General features: G+C 31.8%; 3 protein-coding genes and 1 non-coding gene across 6 annotated transcripts in view; 3 read left to right on the top strand and 1 right to left on the bottom strand.

Moving 5' to 3' along the window:
* LOC113396565 (ras association domain-containing protein 10) overlaps positions 1–2,961 on the top strand; it is a 41,923-nt gene extending 38,962 nt beyond the window's left edge. For 2 of the 3 annotated variants that reach the window (XM_026634552.2, XM_026634553.2), the window contains 3 exons: positions 280–407; positions 677–891; positions 1,008–2,961. In XM_026634552.2, the coding sequence (XP_026490337.2) occupies positions 280–407; positions 677–891; positions 1,008–1,806 (1,142 nt within the window). In that variant the 3' untranslated portion in view covers positions 1,807–2,961. The remainder of the gene's footprint in view (positions 1–279; positions 408–676; positions 892–1,007) is intronic. The other variant, XM_064218416.1, reaches the window with a different exon arrangement.
* On the bottom strand, positions 2,955–11,862 carry LOC113396567 (proteasome subunit alpha type-1-like). The gene is made up of 6 exons (XM_026634555.2): positions 11,728–11,862; positions 10,791–11,041; positions 10,248–10,407; positions 9,851–10,060; positions 9,047–9,214; positions 2,955–3,800 (listed from the first exon to the last, which is right to left on the bottom strand). Exons 1-6 carry the CDS (start codon positions 11,728–11,730, stop codon positions 3,780–3,782), a joined length of 813 nt encoding a protein of 270 aa, XP_026490340.1. The 5' UTR covers positions 11,731–11,862; the 3' UTR covers positions 2,955–3,779.
* Positions 4,203–4,274, top strand: Trnaw-cca (transfer RNA tryptophan (anticodon CCA)). The gene has a single exon. It is a non-coding gene; the product is annotated as a tRNA-Trp (tRNA).
* Positions 5,215–7,714, top strand: LOC135193930 (alpha-N-acetylglucosaminidase). Its single transcript, XM_064218481.1, has one exon. The coding sequence runs from the start codon at positions 5,276–5,278 to the stop codon at positions 7,583–7,585; it is 2,310 nt and encodes a 769-aa protein (XP_064074551.1). The 5' UTR covers positions 5,215–5,275; the 3' UTR covers positions 7,586–7,714.
* Positions 11,863–20,367: the final 8,505 nt, after the last annotated feature.

The following is a 20,367-nucleotide window of genomic DNA, read 5'->3' as shown; positions in this document are numbered from 1 at the left end:
TTTTCTTACATTGGCAAGCAGATGTGATTATTTGAACTGTTGGATGTCACTAAACCTTTAGAAGTAAAAGTTTAAAAAAGGTTTAAGAGTATTTTTAACCGCTCGATCTATTGCGTTAGGTTTGCTCACACTAAAGCTAATAATATTTAGAACTTATGATACTTACTGACTGTAGATACTGGAGTATGTGATCACTTACTGTTAGTTACCTAAGACAATTCTGCTGTATAAAGTTATAACAAGTTCCATTGTATAATGTAATCTTTTCGTTTCCTTCAGCAGCAGGAGGTCTAAGCGACCATGGTGAGTGGGTGCTAGCGGAGCGGTGGCGAGGTGTAGAACGACCACTACCACCGGACGCACCAGTGTTACACGTATTAGCAGCTTGGGGTGACGCTAGGCATGAGGTATGATTTAGTTCAGTTTAGATTTAAGTTCTTATCACGTGATAAGAAATACGATACTATATGTCGGTACAACGGACAGCCTAACTTAAATTACTAAGCATTTTCAAACATTTTCCATTACTTCAACCACACCAACTAAAGGCTGTAGGTTACAACTGTGAAAATAGAAAAGAAAAGCAATGAAAAGTATGAGATTTAAAAAAAAAAGAAATTTATAAAAACAATGAAAGCATTGTTTTTTAATTAATACTAATTTAAATCTTTCTCAGGTTCGTTTATCACTTCGTCGATTGTCAAGCGGAGGGGAAGATGATTCAGGACGCGATAGCGATGGTGGCAGTCGAGCCAGATCTAGAAGGAGGAAGAAGGGAGTGCGTGCTGCTACTCCACCGCCAAGATCAAAAAGTGAAGATCCTGCGGCAAAACTGGTGTCTGTTATACAACACCAGAGTAGAACCATACACCAACAACTGGACAAACTAAGGTATTCATCATTTTGCACATTCAACAATCATGTAATCACACAAACTTCGGGCAAAAAATGTCGAATCAGCCAAAATAACACCGTATTGTTTTTAAAATGATTTTTTTTAATTACAGAGAACAAGAAAAACTGATTGATCATCTAGAAGATCAGACACACAAAAACCGAATGGAAAAACACGGAACCAATTATCTCCTCGAATCCTACCTTCGGGATTTAGGAAGATCCAGTGAACTGAATGATAGCCAAGCAGGAAACAGCGATAGTGGTGTCGGAGTAGGCAGCGGAACACCACCCAGAAGACACACCAAACATAAGTCCAGAAGAGAAAGACACCTCATGAGAGAACATTACTTTACAAAAGAACTCACCGACATCTGTCAAGTTAACTCAGAAAGACTGATGCAAACTTCAAACGACACAGATTCGGATGCATCAGCTGATGAATTATCTCGAATACGAGAAGAGGTTGAACTACTGGAAAAACTCGCGATAATCAACAAGAGATTGCACCGTGAAGAGGAATTAGTTGTAAGATTAACGGCTAAAGTTAAACGATATATGGACGAGAACAAAGCCAATAGCTGCGAAAACGTATCTCAAGTCACGATGCTCATGAACAAAATAGAGGAAGATTTAGCCAAAACAACGATAGAGATGCAAGCAAACACAATGGAGATAGAAAAAGCGGACAAAGAAATTGAATTTAGAATGAAACTTCTTGATGAATTGACAATAGAATTGGAAAAAGAAGAATTACAAAATACAATATTAGAAAAACAGTTGCACGAGGCGTCGAGTCGACAACCGATTATTCTACAAGAGAGCTACATACCAGTTTTAGATCAAATTAATTCAACTGAACCGAATTTCAGTTTCAATGGTAATAATTACGTTCTGGACACTCTAGTATGACATAGGATTAATGTTTCTGATTAAAAGTCCCAAAGATATGCTTTTAAATTACCATAAATAGCTTCCAGTAAATATACAATCGAGTGATTACTTCCCAAAATAAAATTGACCCAAAATTTAACTATAGAATTTAAGTTACTTTAAGATAAAATGGTGCTAAGATATTATATAGATTTGTTTATTATGTACTATGTAAAGATAGATTTAGATATTTATATATCGATTCCGATGCCAAAAAATATAAAACAAAACCACCAATCACAACATGTATAAATTAGTAAACACTAGTCAATTCCATGATCTATATAAAAATGCTTTCATCATAAAAAATCAACCTATAGGACTATTTTGTAAGAACAAATAGATACTTACCTTTGTGGTGAGTTTACCCACACGTTTATGAAATCTCAGAAGTGATATGCGACGTTGTCTATCATAATTATAAAAATTAAAGGATATTCAAAACAACATATCAACGTAAGTCAGTGTAATTCTGCAAGAATTCACTTCGTATCTCACTCGTGATATGTTGACAATTTTTATAATTATCAATTATCGCTTATAACATTCTGATATTTCAAGTTCGTGTTCTGCGATGAGTTTCGAGTTTTTTTCTTACGGAATACCTCTACAGTTGGCACATTTTACGAGTGAGCTACGATGTTAGTTCTTACAGAAAAGCTGTTACGATATATGCAAGCGTAATATTATTGTAAATATAATTTCCATTTTATTTTCTATGGTCGAATAAAATAGGAATACGTTCAAATAATTTGTAGAAACTTCGAAATGCGAATTTTATAAATAAACAAATTGCAATATTCATGGATCTCATGGTATACAAATTATTATTCTAGCGATCGTGTTTATATATAAAACTTGGCCGATTATATTTTCCTTAATTAAGGTTCCATTTTCAAAATCAATCTACTGGACTTAAGAATAATTAAAAATAAATTTACTAAATGAATACTTTTCTTTTTATCTTTTAAACGTTAATCCCTTCACGAATCGGACGCTATAGTCATATCATCAACTATTTTTAAGCAATTTTGTTCATAAAATATCCAAAAAACATTTCTATAAAATAATTGTTAATTATAACATTTATGTTTATATTATAGATGTACAGAGTAAATAAAAGAATATTAAAAAGACACGTGTTTAATTTGTTACAAAGTAAAGGAAATACACAAGATGATGAATACCATAAACATTTTCTCTCTTCGCCTTGGCCAGTGCCTAAAGCACCTTATCGCTTAGAACAAAACTGGTATTATATTTAATGAATACTGCATAGATGCACATATTCTAAGAACTGTTATTATATGAAAAAAATACAAAATACGCTTTTTTAGGGTTCCGTAATTCAGATTATAAGGATTATTCTGAGACTACCTCACAGGGTATCATTAAAATTACAATTAGCTAGTTGGAATTTGCACAGGTTTTTTTTTAACTGTAAGAGATATCATGACAAATAACAATATTAAACTGTCCAAGGAACAGATGTCACGGAACCCCAAGTGTGCTCTTGGCGTACGATTCGTACTTTTTTATTGTTTTCACCCTCATTACCTCAAAAACATCTTCAATTTTAACAACGAAAACAATTAAAAGGAGTACGATATTTTTCTGAACCACATACTGTAAAAAAAGTTAAATTATCTCTAAGAGAATTAAATACATTTTATACAATACATTTCCGTTGCAATATTAAGAATAACTATTTGAAGTATTTTGAATCTGAATATAAAATAATAGCCAATTGAATTTCAGTCTTAATTACATAGCAATAGAGGACAATTTAAACACTGGCCAAGGCAGATCTTTAGACATGTTAAAAAGGAAAGGAAGAACGACACTGTAAACCGTATGAATATAAACACAGAGAGTTAGTGACAATTGTGTCGTAAATTCTTCGTCTATTATCCTGTTAAGCCCATCTGCGTTTTCCTGCAAGCGATCAGTGTCTACTCTGTGTCCATCGCGACCTGCAAAAATAATCCTTATTTATAAAACTGTAAGAAACATTTTTGTTTAATTACCTAAAACATTTCGAAGAGACATTCAATTTCTTCTTGTTCGATATCAATTTTTGTATTAAATTTCAAATATGAACGTATCTGAGGCGATAAGTGTATTCTTAAAATCACTTATAATTTAACAATATAATATTATTATCAATATTAAATTATTATTTAAACGTTTCAAAGACATTTATTTTAAACAAAACACAAATTCTATCATTACATGTTTAGTTAATCCTAATTACAAAATAAAAATAAAACATATAATTATTTCGTTATTTGGAAACAAAAAAATAGCTAAGGATTTTTTAATAATACCATAGATACAATCAGATACACTATCTTATTTAGAGACATGATTGTAACGACTCCGTGGCGCAACGGTAGCGCGTCTGACTCCAGATCAGAAGGTTGCGTGTTCAAATCACGTCGGGGTCACGATTAAAATATAATTATTTTTATGTCTATACAGATAATATTTATAAGTTGATTATTTAAATTTATATTCTATTAACGAAATACATATCATAAACGCCAACGTACATTTTATCATACAAAATTTATATATAAAAATCAGCATAAAAGGAAAGAGCGATAAACAAGGAAGCTTTGTTTATACAATATAATTTGTAAATATTTTGAACACATTAGCCGAACAATGATAATGATTTATGAAAAAAAAAAAAAACTGTTTGTGTACGCACACATGATAACAGCTGAGGAGATACACCAAAACAAAGTAGAAAACAATTGTAGGTCTTAAAAAGATGTACCGAAAAGTCTACGATGGCATGTATCTATCTTCTACGTTACGCTCATAATAAGTAATTGTATCTTAATTTATGATCATTATTTTAAGTTATTTGCGAAGGCATTTTCACATTATTAACCCTCATTAAGGTAAATAATATGTTAGATACCTTGGGCATTTAAAATTGATTAAACTTGTTTTAAGCGACCAAAAAAATAATTCGCAGCGATTTCGCAAAAAAGTTATCCACCCCTATTAGATATAAGCCGTATTTTATTATAAATAAATAAATATACTTTCTTTATATTTGCTTAGCGGACTTTATTAATTCACCCGTGCGAAGCCGGGCCAGGTCGCTAGTGTGTTTTAAAGTAAAAACTATAGAGTTGCAACTAAACATTGCAAAATATATATTTACTTAAATTATTTTTTTTTTATTGTTTACCACAGACGAAATAAGATATCTAAACGTACATACTTAATTACTTAACAAAGTAAATAAACAGATAGCACAAATAACAACTTTAAGTTAATCACTAGCATCATTGTCCGACAGTTTATCGCAATGAATTCCTCGTTACAGGCATCGAATTATCTTTTATCGAGGGTCAAGGGTCGGCGTCACTTGTCATAATGAAAGTAACGGCCTATCATTCATAAATGGAACGTCTAGAGTTCACATCGTAAGATGGAGCTCCTGTGCGTTTTCTTCGTATTTAATTTAATAACGTGCGGTATAAGTTTAAATTTAGACTACTTAGATCCAGTGAAATTACAAACGAAAACATCGGCGAAAGTGCAGCAAGAAGCCGCGTTAAATATTATAAATAAATATTTGAGCAATGTGCAAGTGGATATTAATCCTGTTATGTTCAATGATCATAAGGACGTTTTCGCACTTCGAAATATAAATGGACAGCTTCAAATAAGGGCTAGCTCTGGAGTAGCGGCCGTGTGGGGTTTTAACCACTATTTAAAAAAATACTGCAAGAGCCAGATCTCGTGGCAAGCTCAGCGAGTGGTCATTCCAGATCCTTTGCCAGATGTGGATGAGATTATAGTGGCCAATGACAGATTCCGTTACTATCAAAATGTATGTACTTCATCATATAGTTTCGTGTGGTGGAAACCAAATTCCGAGTGGCCTCTCCACATAGAGTGGATGGCTTTGAATGGAATTAACTTAGCCTTGGCCCCCGTTGCGCAGGAGGCTGCTTGGGCAAAAATTTACAGACGATTGGGTATGTCGGAAAATGATATTAACGAACACTTCACCGGACCAGGTTTTCTCGCTTGGCTTCGAATGGGTAACGTACATGGATGGGGCGGGCCCCTACCTAAATCATGGCATGATCGACAGAAGGAGATACAAGATCAAATTGTCGATTTAATGTTCAAACTTGGGATGGTTCCAGTTTTTCCTGCGTTCAACGGACATGTGCCCAGAGCTTTTCAAACTATATACCCAAATTTGACTTTATACAGCGTCGGAACGTGGAACAAATTTGATACCGATTATTGCTGCAATTTATTTATAGATCCAAAAGAACCGGAATTTAAAACAATTGGTAAAATGTTTCTAAAGGAAATAACAGCTAGCACTGGCACGGGAAACATTTATGCAGTTGATCCATTTAATGAAATTAAAATTGAACCGTGGTCTACGTCGCTGGTACAAGAAACGGCTAAATCAATATATTCCACCATATCAGAAATAGACAAGGACGCGGTATGGCTACTCCAAAACTGGATGTTCGTTCACAATCCTCTATTATGGCCTTTAAAAAGAGTACAGAAATTTCTGACATCTGTACCAAACGGACGAATGTTATTGCTCGATTTGCAATCGGAGCAATGGCCTCAATTCGATTTGTACGAAATGTATTACGGGCAGCCTTTCATTTGGTGCATGCTCCATAATTTCGGGGGTACACTAGGTATGTTTGGTAACATGCAAACCATCAACAGGGATGTTTATAAAGTAAGAAATCGTGTCAATAACACGATGATTGGCATAGGAATAACTCCTGAAGGCATAAATCAAAACTACGTAGTTTATGACTTGATGTTAGAAAGCGCCTGGCGTACCGGTCCCGTTAAAGATTTAAATGAATGGGTAGGTGATTACGCCGAACGTCGTTATGGATGCAATGTAACAGCTACGGCTTGGAGATACTTACTGAAAAGTGTATACAGTTTTGATGGTCTTAATAGAATAAGAGGAAAATACGTTATAACACGCAGACCGAGTTTCACAATAAAACCTTGGGCTTGGTATAAGAGTCGTGACTTATTTGAGGCATTTAAATTATTTGCTTTTGTTGATAGTAACGCTTGTGATTCACCTGGATTCTTACACGATCTCGTTGACGTAACAAGACAAGGGTTACAATACAGAGCTGAACAATTATACATGAATTTATTAAAAGACAAATCATCGAACAGTCTTATATTCAATTTTACAATAGGACGATTTCTGGACACGATGAACGACATGGAAAGTATATTAGCAACAAATACTGATTTTACTATTACTAATTGGTTAGAATCTGCGAAACAAATAGCATCAACAACCGAAGAGACATATCTTTACGAATTAAATGCACGTAATCAAATCACACTATGGGGACCGAAAGGCGAAATAACCGATTACGCGTGCAAACAATGGGCGGAAGTTTTTCATTATTATTACAAGCCAAGATGGTCGAGATTCTTGCAAATGGCTTTAGATGCAAAGTTGAGAAATGAAACGTTCGACGAAAAGAACGCTCAGCGCGTTGTGAGATATTCGGTTGAAGAACAATTCCTTACTGTAAATATTGATCCATTACCGAGTAACGATTCGAGAATAGTTGCCGTCAGTTTGTATCAGAAATGGGCTTACGTGTCTGATGTGGACGATTTACCTTTGAACATTATTAAGCAAATGTCACAACAGGATGATTCCGAAGAAATTACACCATTAGTTACAATGTGGACGTCCACTACAACCGATTAATAATCTTCTAATTTAAATTTATATTTTGATAAAATTGTACAAACATATATATTAAATTGCTTAATGCAAAAGGACGTACGTCCAAGTACTATACAACAGAAAATAAAAACAGATTATATCCTTATTTTATCACTGTAATATTATTATTTTTTCTCCGTTTTTTGTACGTAATTTAAACTATTATAGAAATATTACAATCATGATAAAATTAACAAATAAAAAACACATTATACGATTCTTTGCAGTGGTTAATATAAACTCAATGTACACCTACCATTTTTGCACTGAGAGTGATATTATAAGGTCAAGAAGAAATTATTTTGTTCTGAGTATTGAAATAAATAATTTAAAATTAATATCGAAACATACATTGAGCGTTTTCTTAATCTTTTGTTAAGTGAATTATAAATTCAAATATGTTTTAGTCATCGAGAGAGAGCTTTACCACAATTAATATTGTGTTCAAGCTATCCTTGCTCATATGTATATCTCACGAGGTATAAAAAATACTCTAGCATGAGATAGCTTATAAAATACTTATATTTGTTTATTTTCGACGTCATTATTTACTAAGTATACTCAAATATTTATTCCTCTACTGTTTATTTATTTTTTAATCATATTATATAACATCATAATCCAATTGATATTAATCTCTTAAAACATTATTTATAATCATGAGTTACACAGTATCATAATGATGATGATGTTGCAGTGTCATTTTCACTATTTAATTGAATTTATTTTGTGCATTTTTTCAAGAGATCACTGTTGCAGCTAAAACAGATACATGAATAATTTGTGTCGAAGATCTTCATAGATTTGTTATTACAAGTTTTGAATATTTATATATATATATATATTTTTTTTTATGGTAATGATATGTTGACAGACGAATGATGGTAAGTGCCTATACATTAAAAATGGCTGAAGTCTCATATGCCATATGAAATTTTAACCATTTCTTACATACATAACTGAGATATAACGTCTTTTGTGCCAGTAGTTACACTGAGTCACTCACTGGAACACCACAATACTGAGTATTGTCGCTGGACAGTAGAATGTATAATGATTGGGTGGTCCCTACTCAGACATGCTAGCATAAATCCCTGCCACCTAGCAATAACAGTGTTTGCATATATGTTTTCTATTCCAATCGTAAAAAGAGTAAAGATAAACAACCCGTAGATTTACACTTTTCATGTGATTCAATAATAGCTCTGTTATATAACACACTAGAAACAGTTGTTGATAAGTATGTCTTTATTGATAATAAAATGCTATTCCACTAAAGTTCCGATAACATTCCAAAAATTCTAACCGACGTTTTTGCGAATCTTCATCGAATACCAAATGTGTGATTCAAGTTCTCGATTTTCAAAGTCGGTTATATGTATTTACTCCTGCTACGTTTGGAATAGGCTTTAGTAGCATATTGTAAATGAATTAACAAGTGACCTGTGGTTGCGGCTCGTCCCCCGCGTCGGAGGGGTTTGAGGCGTCCCCGGTGGCCGCCCCCCCGCCGCGACGCTCCTCGCCCTCCACCAGCGACAGGTAGCGCGTCAGTTCACTCTCTTCGCACACGTGAAGTGCTGTCTTCGGACCAACAATCGCAATGGAGACGTTCTGCAAATAATTATTTACCATCCTTCACTTGTTTTAAATAACTACCCATGTTAACCTCTCCATAATGAATTCCTCATTTGGGGGATTTTTAAAAGCCTGACACACCCCAAGCAGCCTGACACTTATTTTCCATCGGGATGCTTGGATTGGAAAGGGATAAGACGTAAATTTGAAAGAATTTAACAAAAATATTTTTTAAGTTTAACTTTACTAAAGCAAAGAAGGTGTTCTAATTATGGACCTCAGCTTTGTACAAATTCATATAAATGTACACTTTGAGACTGGACTTATTCTTATTTCATTGAAAAATCAGTAAATATATTAACCATCATATTAACAATATAGTAAACATATAAACCATCTGATGGTTACTGATCTCCTCTAGCACTGGCACTAACAATGGGAAGTTAGCCTCATGCCTCCAGTTACAATGACTCACTCATCTAGATACTGGCACAATTCTAAATATTGGTGTTATTCAGTAGAATATGTGATGGGTGGACAATACCTTCCCAGAGGCTTGCACAAAGCCACACCACCAAGTAAGCTACTACTAATCCCAAGCTGATATTCATCAGGTTTAATTTATTCCCAATTTATTTGGGGGTTTAGGGTGTACTATTATTGGTTACATACCTTAAGATTGAGATCAACTTCATTTGGCAGTGTATCTCTTAAAGCCCTCAAGCCATGAGCAACTAAATCATTGAGTTCACAATCAAGGAATGAGTTGTAATGTTTCTCTAAATATGTGCGAGCAGACTGTGATCGTGCTCCAATCGCCATTGCTCTACAGTCAAAGAAGTTTGCCGAAGGGCATGTCTGGTAGATATGTGGACCTTGATCCTGAAAAATTAATTGCGAATGTTTCATTCATTTAGTATGTTATACTGCAGTATGAAATTATTTAAAATAATACTAAAAAATTTAAGATAAGCAAAATATATGAGAAATACTTTTTTATATTCTCAATAAGTTTATTAAGCTTTACATAGTCTGCTAAGCTTAAATAGACTTAAATAGTCACACTTACATCATAGCCTGCCACCAATAGACCAACACCAAGGGGTCTTTTGTCATATCTCTGGGTGCAGATTTGCATTTTATTGCCGACTAAAGCAATAAGTCTGCCAACTGGCATAGGAGAATCATGAGCATAGCGATAATTCAGGCACTCAGTGCGCATGAAACGGCTGTAATGTAGATAAAATTGATTTTAATAATCTTTCATTTTTATTAATTTATCCTTTTAGTGTTTTATCCTTTTTTTTATTATGTATTATGAATCAGTATAACAAAATTAACTGCAATAACAACTGTTTCATATAGAAATATGTAGTTACATATTTTAATTTATTACTATTACTGAAAATGATTCATATTTATTTAAAAATCGAAGTTTTAGGTCCTTTGATAAAAATAAATAAATTCAATAAAATATATTCTTTTAACATCAGAATAAAGTTTAACATTTTAGTTTATATTGGAAATAAATTATAAATAATATAAAAAATGAACTATGCACATTTTTTAGACCATTTTAAGATTAAAAAAAACAACTGCAAATTTGAAATACCTTAACATTCTAGCATCTGCTGTCAATCCTGAGATGGAAATACCAATATGCTCATCAATTGGTATAACCTTTTTTTGATAAGCCGACAACTCACTGACAGCCCTCTTAAGAGCTATCAGCACTGCAAACTGCTTGTTTTTCAGGCCGACAGTAGCCGAACCCAACTTCACAGCTTCCATAGCATATTCTACTTGATGAAGGCGGCCCTGAGGACTCCATACGGTGACATCACTGTCATACTGATTACGGAACTGTAATGTAAATTTAATTTAATTAGACTCCCTTGTGTCCTAAAAACATTGATAAATAAGGCATATTACTTAAAATATACAAGATTATATTCATGATAAAAAATCCTAGACTTTATATTTGTTGATTTCCTGGTAGGATCTATATATACTTTGTTGTACTTTTATTGACAAAAACACTGTAATTAAAATGGTGGAAAATAGTAACTACTGAGTTTCTTGTCGGTTCTTCTCAGTCACCACTTTGCGAACCGGTTATAGCTTTACATTGAATTCAATACTGTGACATGACAATTCAAAATAGCTTTTTACTTTGAATAAAAATACGAAATCTAAATACCATAAACATTATACCATTTAATCTATGCTTTTATACAAATAAAAACCTACAAAGATAAAGATTTTATAACAAAAATTCCGAATGAATATAAATTTTAAGGTTAATCTTATTCTTTAAAAAGCACTTCTTGTTCGTTTTGCTTTTTAGTTAATAGATCTTTAAAAATATACTAAAAGTGGTAAGATTTGCTTTACTATTCTTTATATGTAATTTAATAGTTATTAGAATTGTAACGAAAATGACAATGCATATTTGAATGATATTTACTTTTGATTTACTATAAAAATAAAGTTTAATGAGTATTTAGTATTAGTAGTAATAAACATTATTGTATATTTGATATACTTACCATGTTTTAATCTTTTATAAATATAAGTTTTATTTTAATTTACACCGATCCGGCAATTTCAATAGTAGTTTTAAATTCGACGAGACGCGACAAAAGATGACTATTAAGATGTCAAAATGACATATTTTGTCTATGAAAAACAGAAATCTATGTTACAGTAATTGTCCATTGTTATTCGTTCAGAAACAATGTTCTAACTTGGAATTACTATTATTATTACTATATTAAAATTATAATTAAACTTAAGAGAATAGTTAACCTCAACTGTATTAATAAATTTAGAGTATTAATTTATAGTGAAAATATAATTATACATTAAATTCATACAAATAACACTGGTAACACAAATATGAAATGGCGCTATGTTTTTAAAACTTGTATCAAGTTTTCACTTATACTATTTTTACAGCGATGATATTATATTTTTCATTAGTATTTTTCCATGAAGTAGAATAAATATATAAGAATAATCAAATAATTGATACGTCTTATATATTTATTACAAGAAATTAAAGAACAAATTATATGTGTTATCAAATTGGTCAACTATCTATGTATTTATCATAGTTGTAAGTATTTAAAAGATAAAATACATTTCTACAGACAATAACGAAAACTAAAAAATATATAAAATTTTGTAATACCGATTTCATGCAATAGTCCGTAAGCCAATTTTAAAACAGATCAGTCGCCTGTAGTTAATACTGATTCTGTTAAGTTAATTAAACTCAGAATAAGATTAGTCCATTACCAAGGTCGTTTCCTCGCAGATTATTCTATTACTAAATTCTTTTGTTATTAATTTGATAAAACAATATTAATTACGTCTTTCGACTTCAATTAATATTCGAAAAATTTATTATTATAAATTTAATATTATTAGATCTAACTTATTTGAAAATATTTTAGTTCTTAGTGTCAGTGTGTAATTACTACATGTCCTAAGTATTGTTATGACACTGTTGGTTTTGGTTTTGTCTGAACATTCTAAATGTTTCTATATTATGAATTCGGCATGGCGGCTCTCACAAACGAATAATTTTGTATGCATGAATAGAATATCTAGTGTGGTCTGAGATTTACATCTCAGTGGTCTAACAATAAAATGGTTATACAGGAATTCAAGAATGTAATTCATGGGCACATTCTTTGTAAAATAATCTGTTGTGTAGCGATAAATTTACAATTTTGAGACGATGCTCAGGAATATGGAGCTTAGAATGGTCTAGCGTTATTTCATTGTTTCTAATATTTTGCAGACCTATCACAGTTATAATAAATATTAATCAAAACTGTATAAACGAATATATTAAAGTATAAGTGTGAATATGTGGGCAGGTGATAGCGTACTGTACTGTATACGAGCGAATCTGAGCTATGAATAATACGTGAAGGTTCTGTTCTAGAGGTAAATATCGTTTCACCTTATTCACAAGCAGCGCTGAAACATATGGTTGTTTCGAATGTACTTTGTAAAAAGGAGTACGTTCGTTGTACGACGTAGTAGTTTAGATACCTTTTCGCAGCTCGACGGATTATTAAAATAATAATGTTCACGTGACACGTGCGCTCCAAAATAGTGTTCCCAGTGTTGCCAGGAGACTTCGAAAAACCATTTATTATATAATATAATACATATATTATTTACTATAAATATAATTTGAAGAAACACAACAGTTTGTAAGTACAAATTTGTACTTATTTATAAATTATATTTATTTTATTATCTATTAATGTTTCTTATGATTAATAAAAATCTCGACTCCACCCTCAGTAGATTAAACTTATTTGTAACTTAGCTGTACTTATTGTACCTTTAAAAACAATAATAATCAACTTGTAATATATTCTACATATATTACCTAATAATAATGTTTAATATTAAATAATTAATTTAAAAAAAACATTCAATTAAGTGTATAAACTTTAATTAAAATAATAGATGATAAATTTAAGTTTATTTTTTTGCGCAGTGGTTGAATGGTATGAACAAAACGCATAGATAGACTTTTTTAATATGAAATGAGCCGCCATGTAACCAGAGTTGGATGAGTTTACCTCTTTATCTAAAACTAGATGCAGTTTACTAAAAGGGTATTAAACGGCATCTCATCAAAAATAGCACCAAAATAAAAAAGAGATACTTTGATGTTCGAAGAACTGTGTCTCTTCAATTGCGATAACCATCGATGGCATTTTTTTTCATACAAAATTTAAAAATGAACTCTGAACGTCATTATGCTCAAGTTCCGATTAACTTCTCTAGATGCAAAATTTGTTATTAAGAAATGTATGCCTATTTAACAATTGTAATTATGTTACTGAGGTTAAGTTTAATGCATTATCTTATATTTAAATTATAGAATATTTCCCAGTACGGCAAAAATTATCGTAAATTAAGGGGACTACTTGAGCTAAATGCAAGTTTTATAATGCAAAAAAGTATATGATCCAATGCAGTAAACCAAATGAAAAAAAAAATATGATAATTTTCAGGATACATGCTAGTTATTTGTGATTTTGAAAACATGATGTAATTAATTTGGTACGATAGATAAAATCACAAAGTTTCCTCTAAAAAAATCTTTTAACAAATAATAACTATAGTTATATACATTCAATAATTCTGGTTTTTTGTCAGATAATTCTACAAGCACTATACTACTTTACCCTTGTGTCACTTTTTTAGTAAAACCAATAGATATTTTAAACCAAAGAACAACGATTAGAAAGTCAACGTTTGTGTAAAAGAAGACGCTACCAGGAAATAAAAAATGATCCGGAGCTCCCTGAGGTTGAAAAAGAAAAAAGAAGGCAACAATATCTTAATATAAAGGAAGAAAAGAAGATACTTCAGATCAAAGATCAAACTCCCAGATCTCAGAGAGAACAAAGGAGAAGATGGAAAAAAAAAAATCAAAAAACTATCGTGACAGACAAAAAGAAAATTTGTATAAAGATGCGACAATAGAAACTATCCAAGTTAATGCAGTCCCAGTGTCAAATTTGCCTAACGATGCTGATAATAGTCTTGAAGAGGGGGATCCTTTGCAACACGATTGTGAGTGTCAAGTAGTAGTAGATAATTAAGTCATTAAAAAAGAAGAATGAATAACAACGTAAAACTATAACTAATCTACGGAAAAAACTAGAGTTCATACAAAAGTTACCAGATAAAGACCGAAATAAAATAATAAACATCAAGCCACCTAAAGAACGAAATTTTTCATCTAAGCGCACGTGCCGTAAAAACAGCTTATCTGAAATAAAAAATGAAATCATATCATTTTATTGTGACGACGCACCATTACTGCAGGAAAAGAAGAATTTATTACAAGGAATAAAAAATAATGCAAAAGCGATACTTGACAGCTCCATTAATTGATTTATATAAAATGTTCATAAATGAGACCAAAAATAGAATCCATTATTGATTTTTCTGCAAAAACCGTCCTTTTTGGGTATTGCACCCTAAGCCGGCTAACCGAGATACATGCATGTGTATTACTCATACAAATATGGAATTGTTGATGAGCGCTTTGAATAAGGCATCTATAGTAAGTGAAAAAAAACCACACTGTGTTGTGATACAAATAACACAGAATGCTTACAAAGAATATGCCAAATTTGTGCAACACGTCACATTGTTTACAAAGAACTTAATAATGAAACTAATTTAATATTTTTTCAATGGCATAGAGTTAAACAATAAGATGGAGCCAAAATACATTTTTTAACAGTAAAACAAAAAATACAATTGAAACCGTTAGAAGCTACTTCCAATTAGAAGAAGAACTACCAAAGTTCTTAAACCATATCTACAAAATTGTTAACCAACAAAAAGCAATAAAATCACTTAAGACTAACTTAAATATTCACGAAGTTATCATACACGTCGATTTTTCTTAAAACTATAATTTAAAATATGCTAAAGAAGTTCAATCTTTTCACTATGGAGGCAGTCGACAACAAGTGCCGCTTCACGCGGTTGTAATATATACCCACAGTTTTATAACTGGACAAGTTATTCCAACATCAATGTGCACCCTTAGTTCGTGTCTTCGATATGACGCTGCATCAATTTGGGCACATTTGCTACCTGTTCATGACAAACTTATAGAACTTAATCCATATCCATTTGTAGATACTGTTCATTTCTTATCTGACTCTCCATCGCCGCAATACCGTAACAAGTATATGTTTTATATCATAAGCCAGTTATCGTCACAACACTCCAACATATGATTATTTAATGCATCTTTTACTCGTAGACTTACATTTTTTGATTTTTTAATTAATATCGTTTCGGGATCAACAAATAAATTAACAGGTGCCTTTCTCATTCGAACTTTATTTAGTATGCATAGATTGCATTTACTTTGTTAAAAATAGCGTACATTCGTTTTTAATGAAAAAACAAAAATATTGTTTAAATAAATTTCAAAGAATAACCCCAATACAAAGTTAATTCAACGGTAGAATATATGATGATCTAACCAGTATTTGCTGAAAGCCCTACCACCAAGTGAATAAAAACTAACTTTAATTTATACTTTTTGAAGAAACGACCAGTCATTATCAATTTCATTTTTTTCGTCACAGAGTTATTCTATACTTCGTGATAGCATTAAGCTAATGAAGTAAATTGAAGCCGAAAAGGCAAGTTTATAATCCGTAAAATTTTAATTGGACATTGACATTCGAAACGTATAAGCTCGGTAGACTGACTAATTAACTATAATTTCGTTGATTTGGGTTGTATTATGGTTGTTTTATTAAGCGACTATAGCTAGAAATTATTTGGTATTATATAATAAATCTGATGTGTCCTAGTATGTAATATACGCAGCGGAATGGACCAACGCATAAATTACGGGACATATTTAAATAGACAATTGTGTGCGCAATCAAAATATGCATTCTGTGTTGCGATGAGACGGACAATCCAGTCGGATCCTGAACTTTTTGGGCGCATGACAACGCGCCCAAAAAGTTCAGGACCATCCAACGTATTATACGAGGCAATATGGCAAAATATAATTTAATTAATTTATAGTAAGCATAGTTAATTTTACACAAAATAAAAGCGTGATTCAGACTCACAGATTCCACTACATATCATGTAAATATTTCAAAGAATTTATTAATAGGTAGTTACTGTTTACCAGAATAATAATAATAATGGTATAGTAATTGTCATAATTTACAATATAATAATACACGTTCGTGTATAATTATTTTACTGAGATATGGTTCACTTTAGTGTATATAAGGTAAATTTATAATTAGGTTTAGGTTTTAAAGAATATAGATTTGGTTAAAGGTTTTTTGTTATTGTTACATTTCTGTCTATCCATACACGTGTTGTTCGTGGTTAGGTCATCCTTTTTGGTCGTTTGAAGAACTCTTCGATTGATGTCGAAGAGACCGTCGCTGTTGATCCTGTTGTTAGTCGTGTCTTGCCAGTAGTGCGAGAGACCCATTGTGTGGACTTAAGGCGGTGACTGTGTGTGATTTTGGGTATGGAGGATTACTCGTTCGAGTTCCTTCCTTCGAGATATTCCTGTTACATTCCTTTGGATCCACTTTGGAGAGTTGCTCGGAGTATTAGTTTGACAGCGCGTTGTTTGTCGCTCAAAACTTTCCAAAAGATTGGGTTCTGATGAGAGGTTTGCGCGGTTTTTGATTACCTTGTTGAACCCAGGGATCACACCTAGAGAGGCTCAATGGGTTTGGCCTCCTGAGTACTTGACGTTTATGTTTGAGAACACGTACTGGTGCACCATGTGCTATTTACTTTACACTGTTATTTTGAAAATTTTCTTCATAAACGAGAGTAATGTTTTCCCTGGTTTTGTTGTTTTCTAGCAGTGATGTTAGTCTTCGTTAGCTTGATGTTGAGCTTGGTTTGAAAGTCCGTGCGATAAGATTAAGATTTAAGTAGTATTAGTATATCAACAAAAATTGAAAAAGCAATTTTTATATTAGTGAAAAGCGGCCTCTTCGTTTGACCCAGAAACGTGGCAAGAACTTTCTTACACAAACAAACATACATGAGGCGAAGCATGTCATCATACTAAAAGTGGCAAAAATCAAGGAGCTAATTTAAAACAAAGCATACAATACATCATACAGATATTTATATAAATACTGACCTTTTAGATATAGGGTAGAATTTTTTAGTAGGCTGATTATAATGTAACGATCCACGATATGATAATAAACAAAACAAAAATATTATTATTAACTAAGATAACATAGTGACCAAACAAACATGACGAACGTAACGATTTTTTAACGCAAAAAATCTGACATCTGTCATATAAACATTCTAGTGTTGAGATGATTAAATATATAGCTATATCTCAAGTGAAACTAATTCAGATCACAAAGGCCCTAACTCCGTCTTTGAATCATCCTTGTCTATTCACTTCACTGACACGTGACGTAATCCGACAATATCATTATGTCTCTGAATCCTGAGCAATGATGTTATTCACGTTATAATACTCCAGTCACGTAAAGCCGCGTATCTATACAACATTAACTCTAAAAAAAAGGTTCAGCGCCTATAAAATACGTTTTTACGTTGTCTAGGTATTTATAATTTATCAAAATTCGTTTCAAAAGAACAGTCCATTTAACAATGTCATAGGTCGATTAAAATTTTAGGATTTCTTAAAATATGTATGTGTACGCGCATAAAAAAAAACATATTAACAGTTCCATGATCAAATATTTTTAATAGTTACATTTATTTAATTCAAAAAATGCAATATTTTAATAATATTTATTAACATGCTTTTATTATCTTGACTTGTATGTGTCCGTATAACAAGAATTTTCAACGTGATTTTCACCAAATTCAGAACATCTGATGAATTTGATCTATCGGATATACAATAATTTAATTATTTATTCGTAAATCTTGTGTTATTATTTTATCTCACAAATACAAATTTAACTTTGATAACGTTGGAGTATAAAGTGCACGCTTGTCTGAGTAGGTACCATCCATTCATCACATATTTTTCCGTGATAAGTGAGCCAGTGTATACATACTACAGGCACAGAGGCAATTTCTTGTTCTTAAGGTTGGTGGCGCATTGGCGATGTAGGGAATTAACCATTGTACACCTCTTATATTATATATTACAGCGATAATATTTGTGGGTGGTGGTGACCACTTACAGTTGGAACAGTTTCGCGTTCGCCAACCTATTAAAAAAAAAAAACTGATGTAAATGCTCTGGATATTCGGTATTCTTGATATAATTTGGACTAATGTTCCCTAACGCAAACTGTAATAATGTTTATGTTTGCTCAAATAACATTTACAGTGTTTTCAATCATTTTAACACGAATTTCGACGTGTTTGTAAGTAATTTGTGCACTAGAATAATTACCAGTTCTCGTATAAAACAGATATTGTTCAAAACAATATAATCAATTAAAATGAAAGTGTGAATACAATTTATCGTTTATTTATTTAAAAACAAAACTATATCAAACAATGAAATTATAAACTATTTCGTACATTGTCCTGAATTGACAGGCGTTTAGACGGAATTGCACCAGTCGTGGTCACAGACATTAAATTGTTATAAATCGTAAAAGCTGAATGATAATCTATATATTATCTATATCAACATATACATTTTTAGTCATTAATTTAATGTGATTGATTTATTATTGTTCTAATCAGTGAGCAGAGACCCTTTATCTTTTAACAATGTTTCATATAAAGTGAATCTTTAAAGACAACATCGAAGCAATTACATGCCGAGAGGCATAATTAGTTTTGTAAATAGTAGTTCTCGAGTTAATGGGAGCCCGAGATGTTACTCAACACTGATGTATTATATCACGGTCGTTGGTTTCATACTTATAATAAAAAAGTGGAAGGATATCTTTTTTTTAAATTATATTTAGTAAAAAAAAGAATGAAAAGTCACGCTGAGTTTCTTTCGCCGGTTCTTCTTAGGTCTAAGGTGTTATGTCTCTCCGACGCGGTGGTAGATTTTTATTTTTGACAATTGATAAATAAATGAAATAAAGATTTTTGACTTTGAGTTATTAGATACTTAAAATTTCATGTTATAATGTTGGTAGAGTGGACTATATTTTTCTGATAAATGTGTAAATATTACTTATAATTAAAATAAAAAATAAACAGACAAATAAAAAATGTAGGTATTTTATTAAATGTGTGAACTACATCGGTGTCTATCTTAAGAGATAATTTTGCTCACTATGTCTCTTAACTTTTTAGGATATTCTCAAAATCAATACCGTTAGAGAAATTGTAAACATGAATTGATTATATAAAAAAATAATGTAAAAAGTTTAACAAAATCGATCAAGATGTTTTAGAAAAACCTGTGAACGTACTTTTAAATATCACATTTGCGTAATGTACTAGCAATTTGAAGAATATTGATGGTACATTTCTGTTAATGTCTTGCTTAACATAGTTAAACTTGGTTTCTTATTCCGGTATGAACTGGTTTGCGCGGCTTCATCTCTTATATAATGTTAATAATAAACCTTTATTGATAACTAGCGACCCGCCTCGGCTTCGTTTAGTATCAGCACTGCACTCGTGTGCAGTGCTGATACTAAATATACTACAGAATTTAC

Source organism: Vanessa tameamea, chromosome 22 (genome assembly GCF_037043105.1).
Source record: "Vanessa tameamea isolate UH-Manoa-2023 chromosome 22, ilVanTame1 primary haplotype, whole genome shotgun sequence".
NCBI lineage: Eukaryota > Metazoa > Arthropoda > Insecta > Lepidoptera > Nymphalidae > Vanessa > Vanessa tameamea.
The sequence above is the reverse complement of the archived record's forward strand: the minus strand, read 5'-3'. Positions and strand labels throughout refer to the sequence as shown.

What these genes read in the sequence shown, in the direction of transcription:
- LOC135193930 (XM_064218481.1), top strand. Translation starts at nt 5,276, where the DNA reads ATGGAGCTCCTGTGCGTTTTCTTCGTATTTAATTTAATAACGTGCGGT.
- LOC113396567 (XM_026634555.2), bottom strand. An exon ending in TATTGGTGGCAGGCTATGAT is followed by an intron (nt 10,061 to 10,247) that starts GTAAGTGTGACT and finishes TTAATTTTTCAG; the next exon opens with GATCAAGGTCCACATATCTA. An exon ending in AAGTTGATCTCAATCTTAAG is followed by an intron (nt 9,215 to 9,850) that starts GTATGTAACCAA and finishes AATTATTTGCAG; the next exon opens with AACGTCTCCATTGCGATTGT.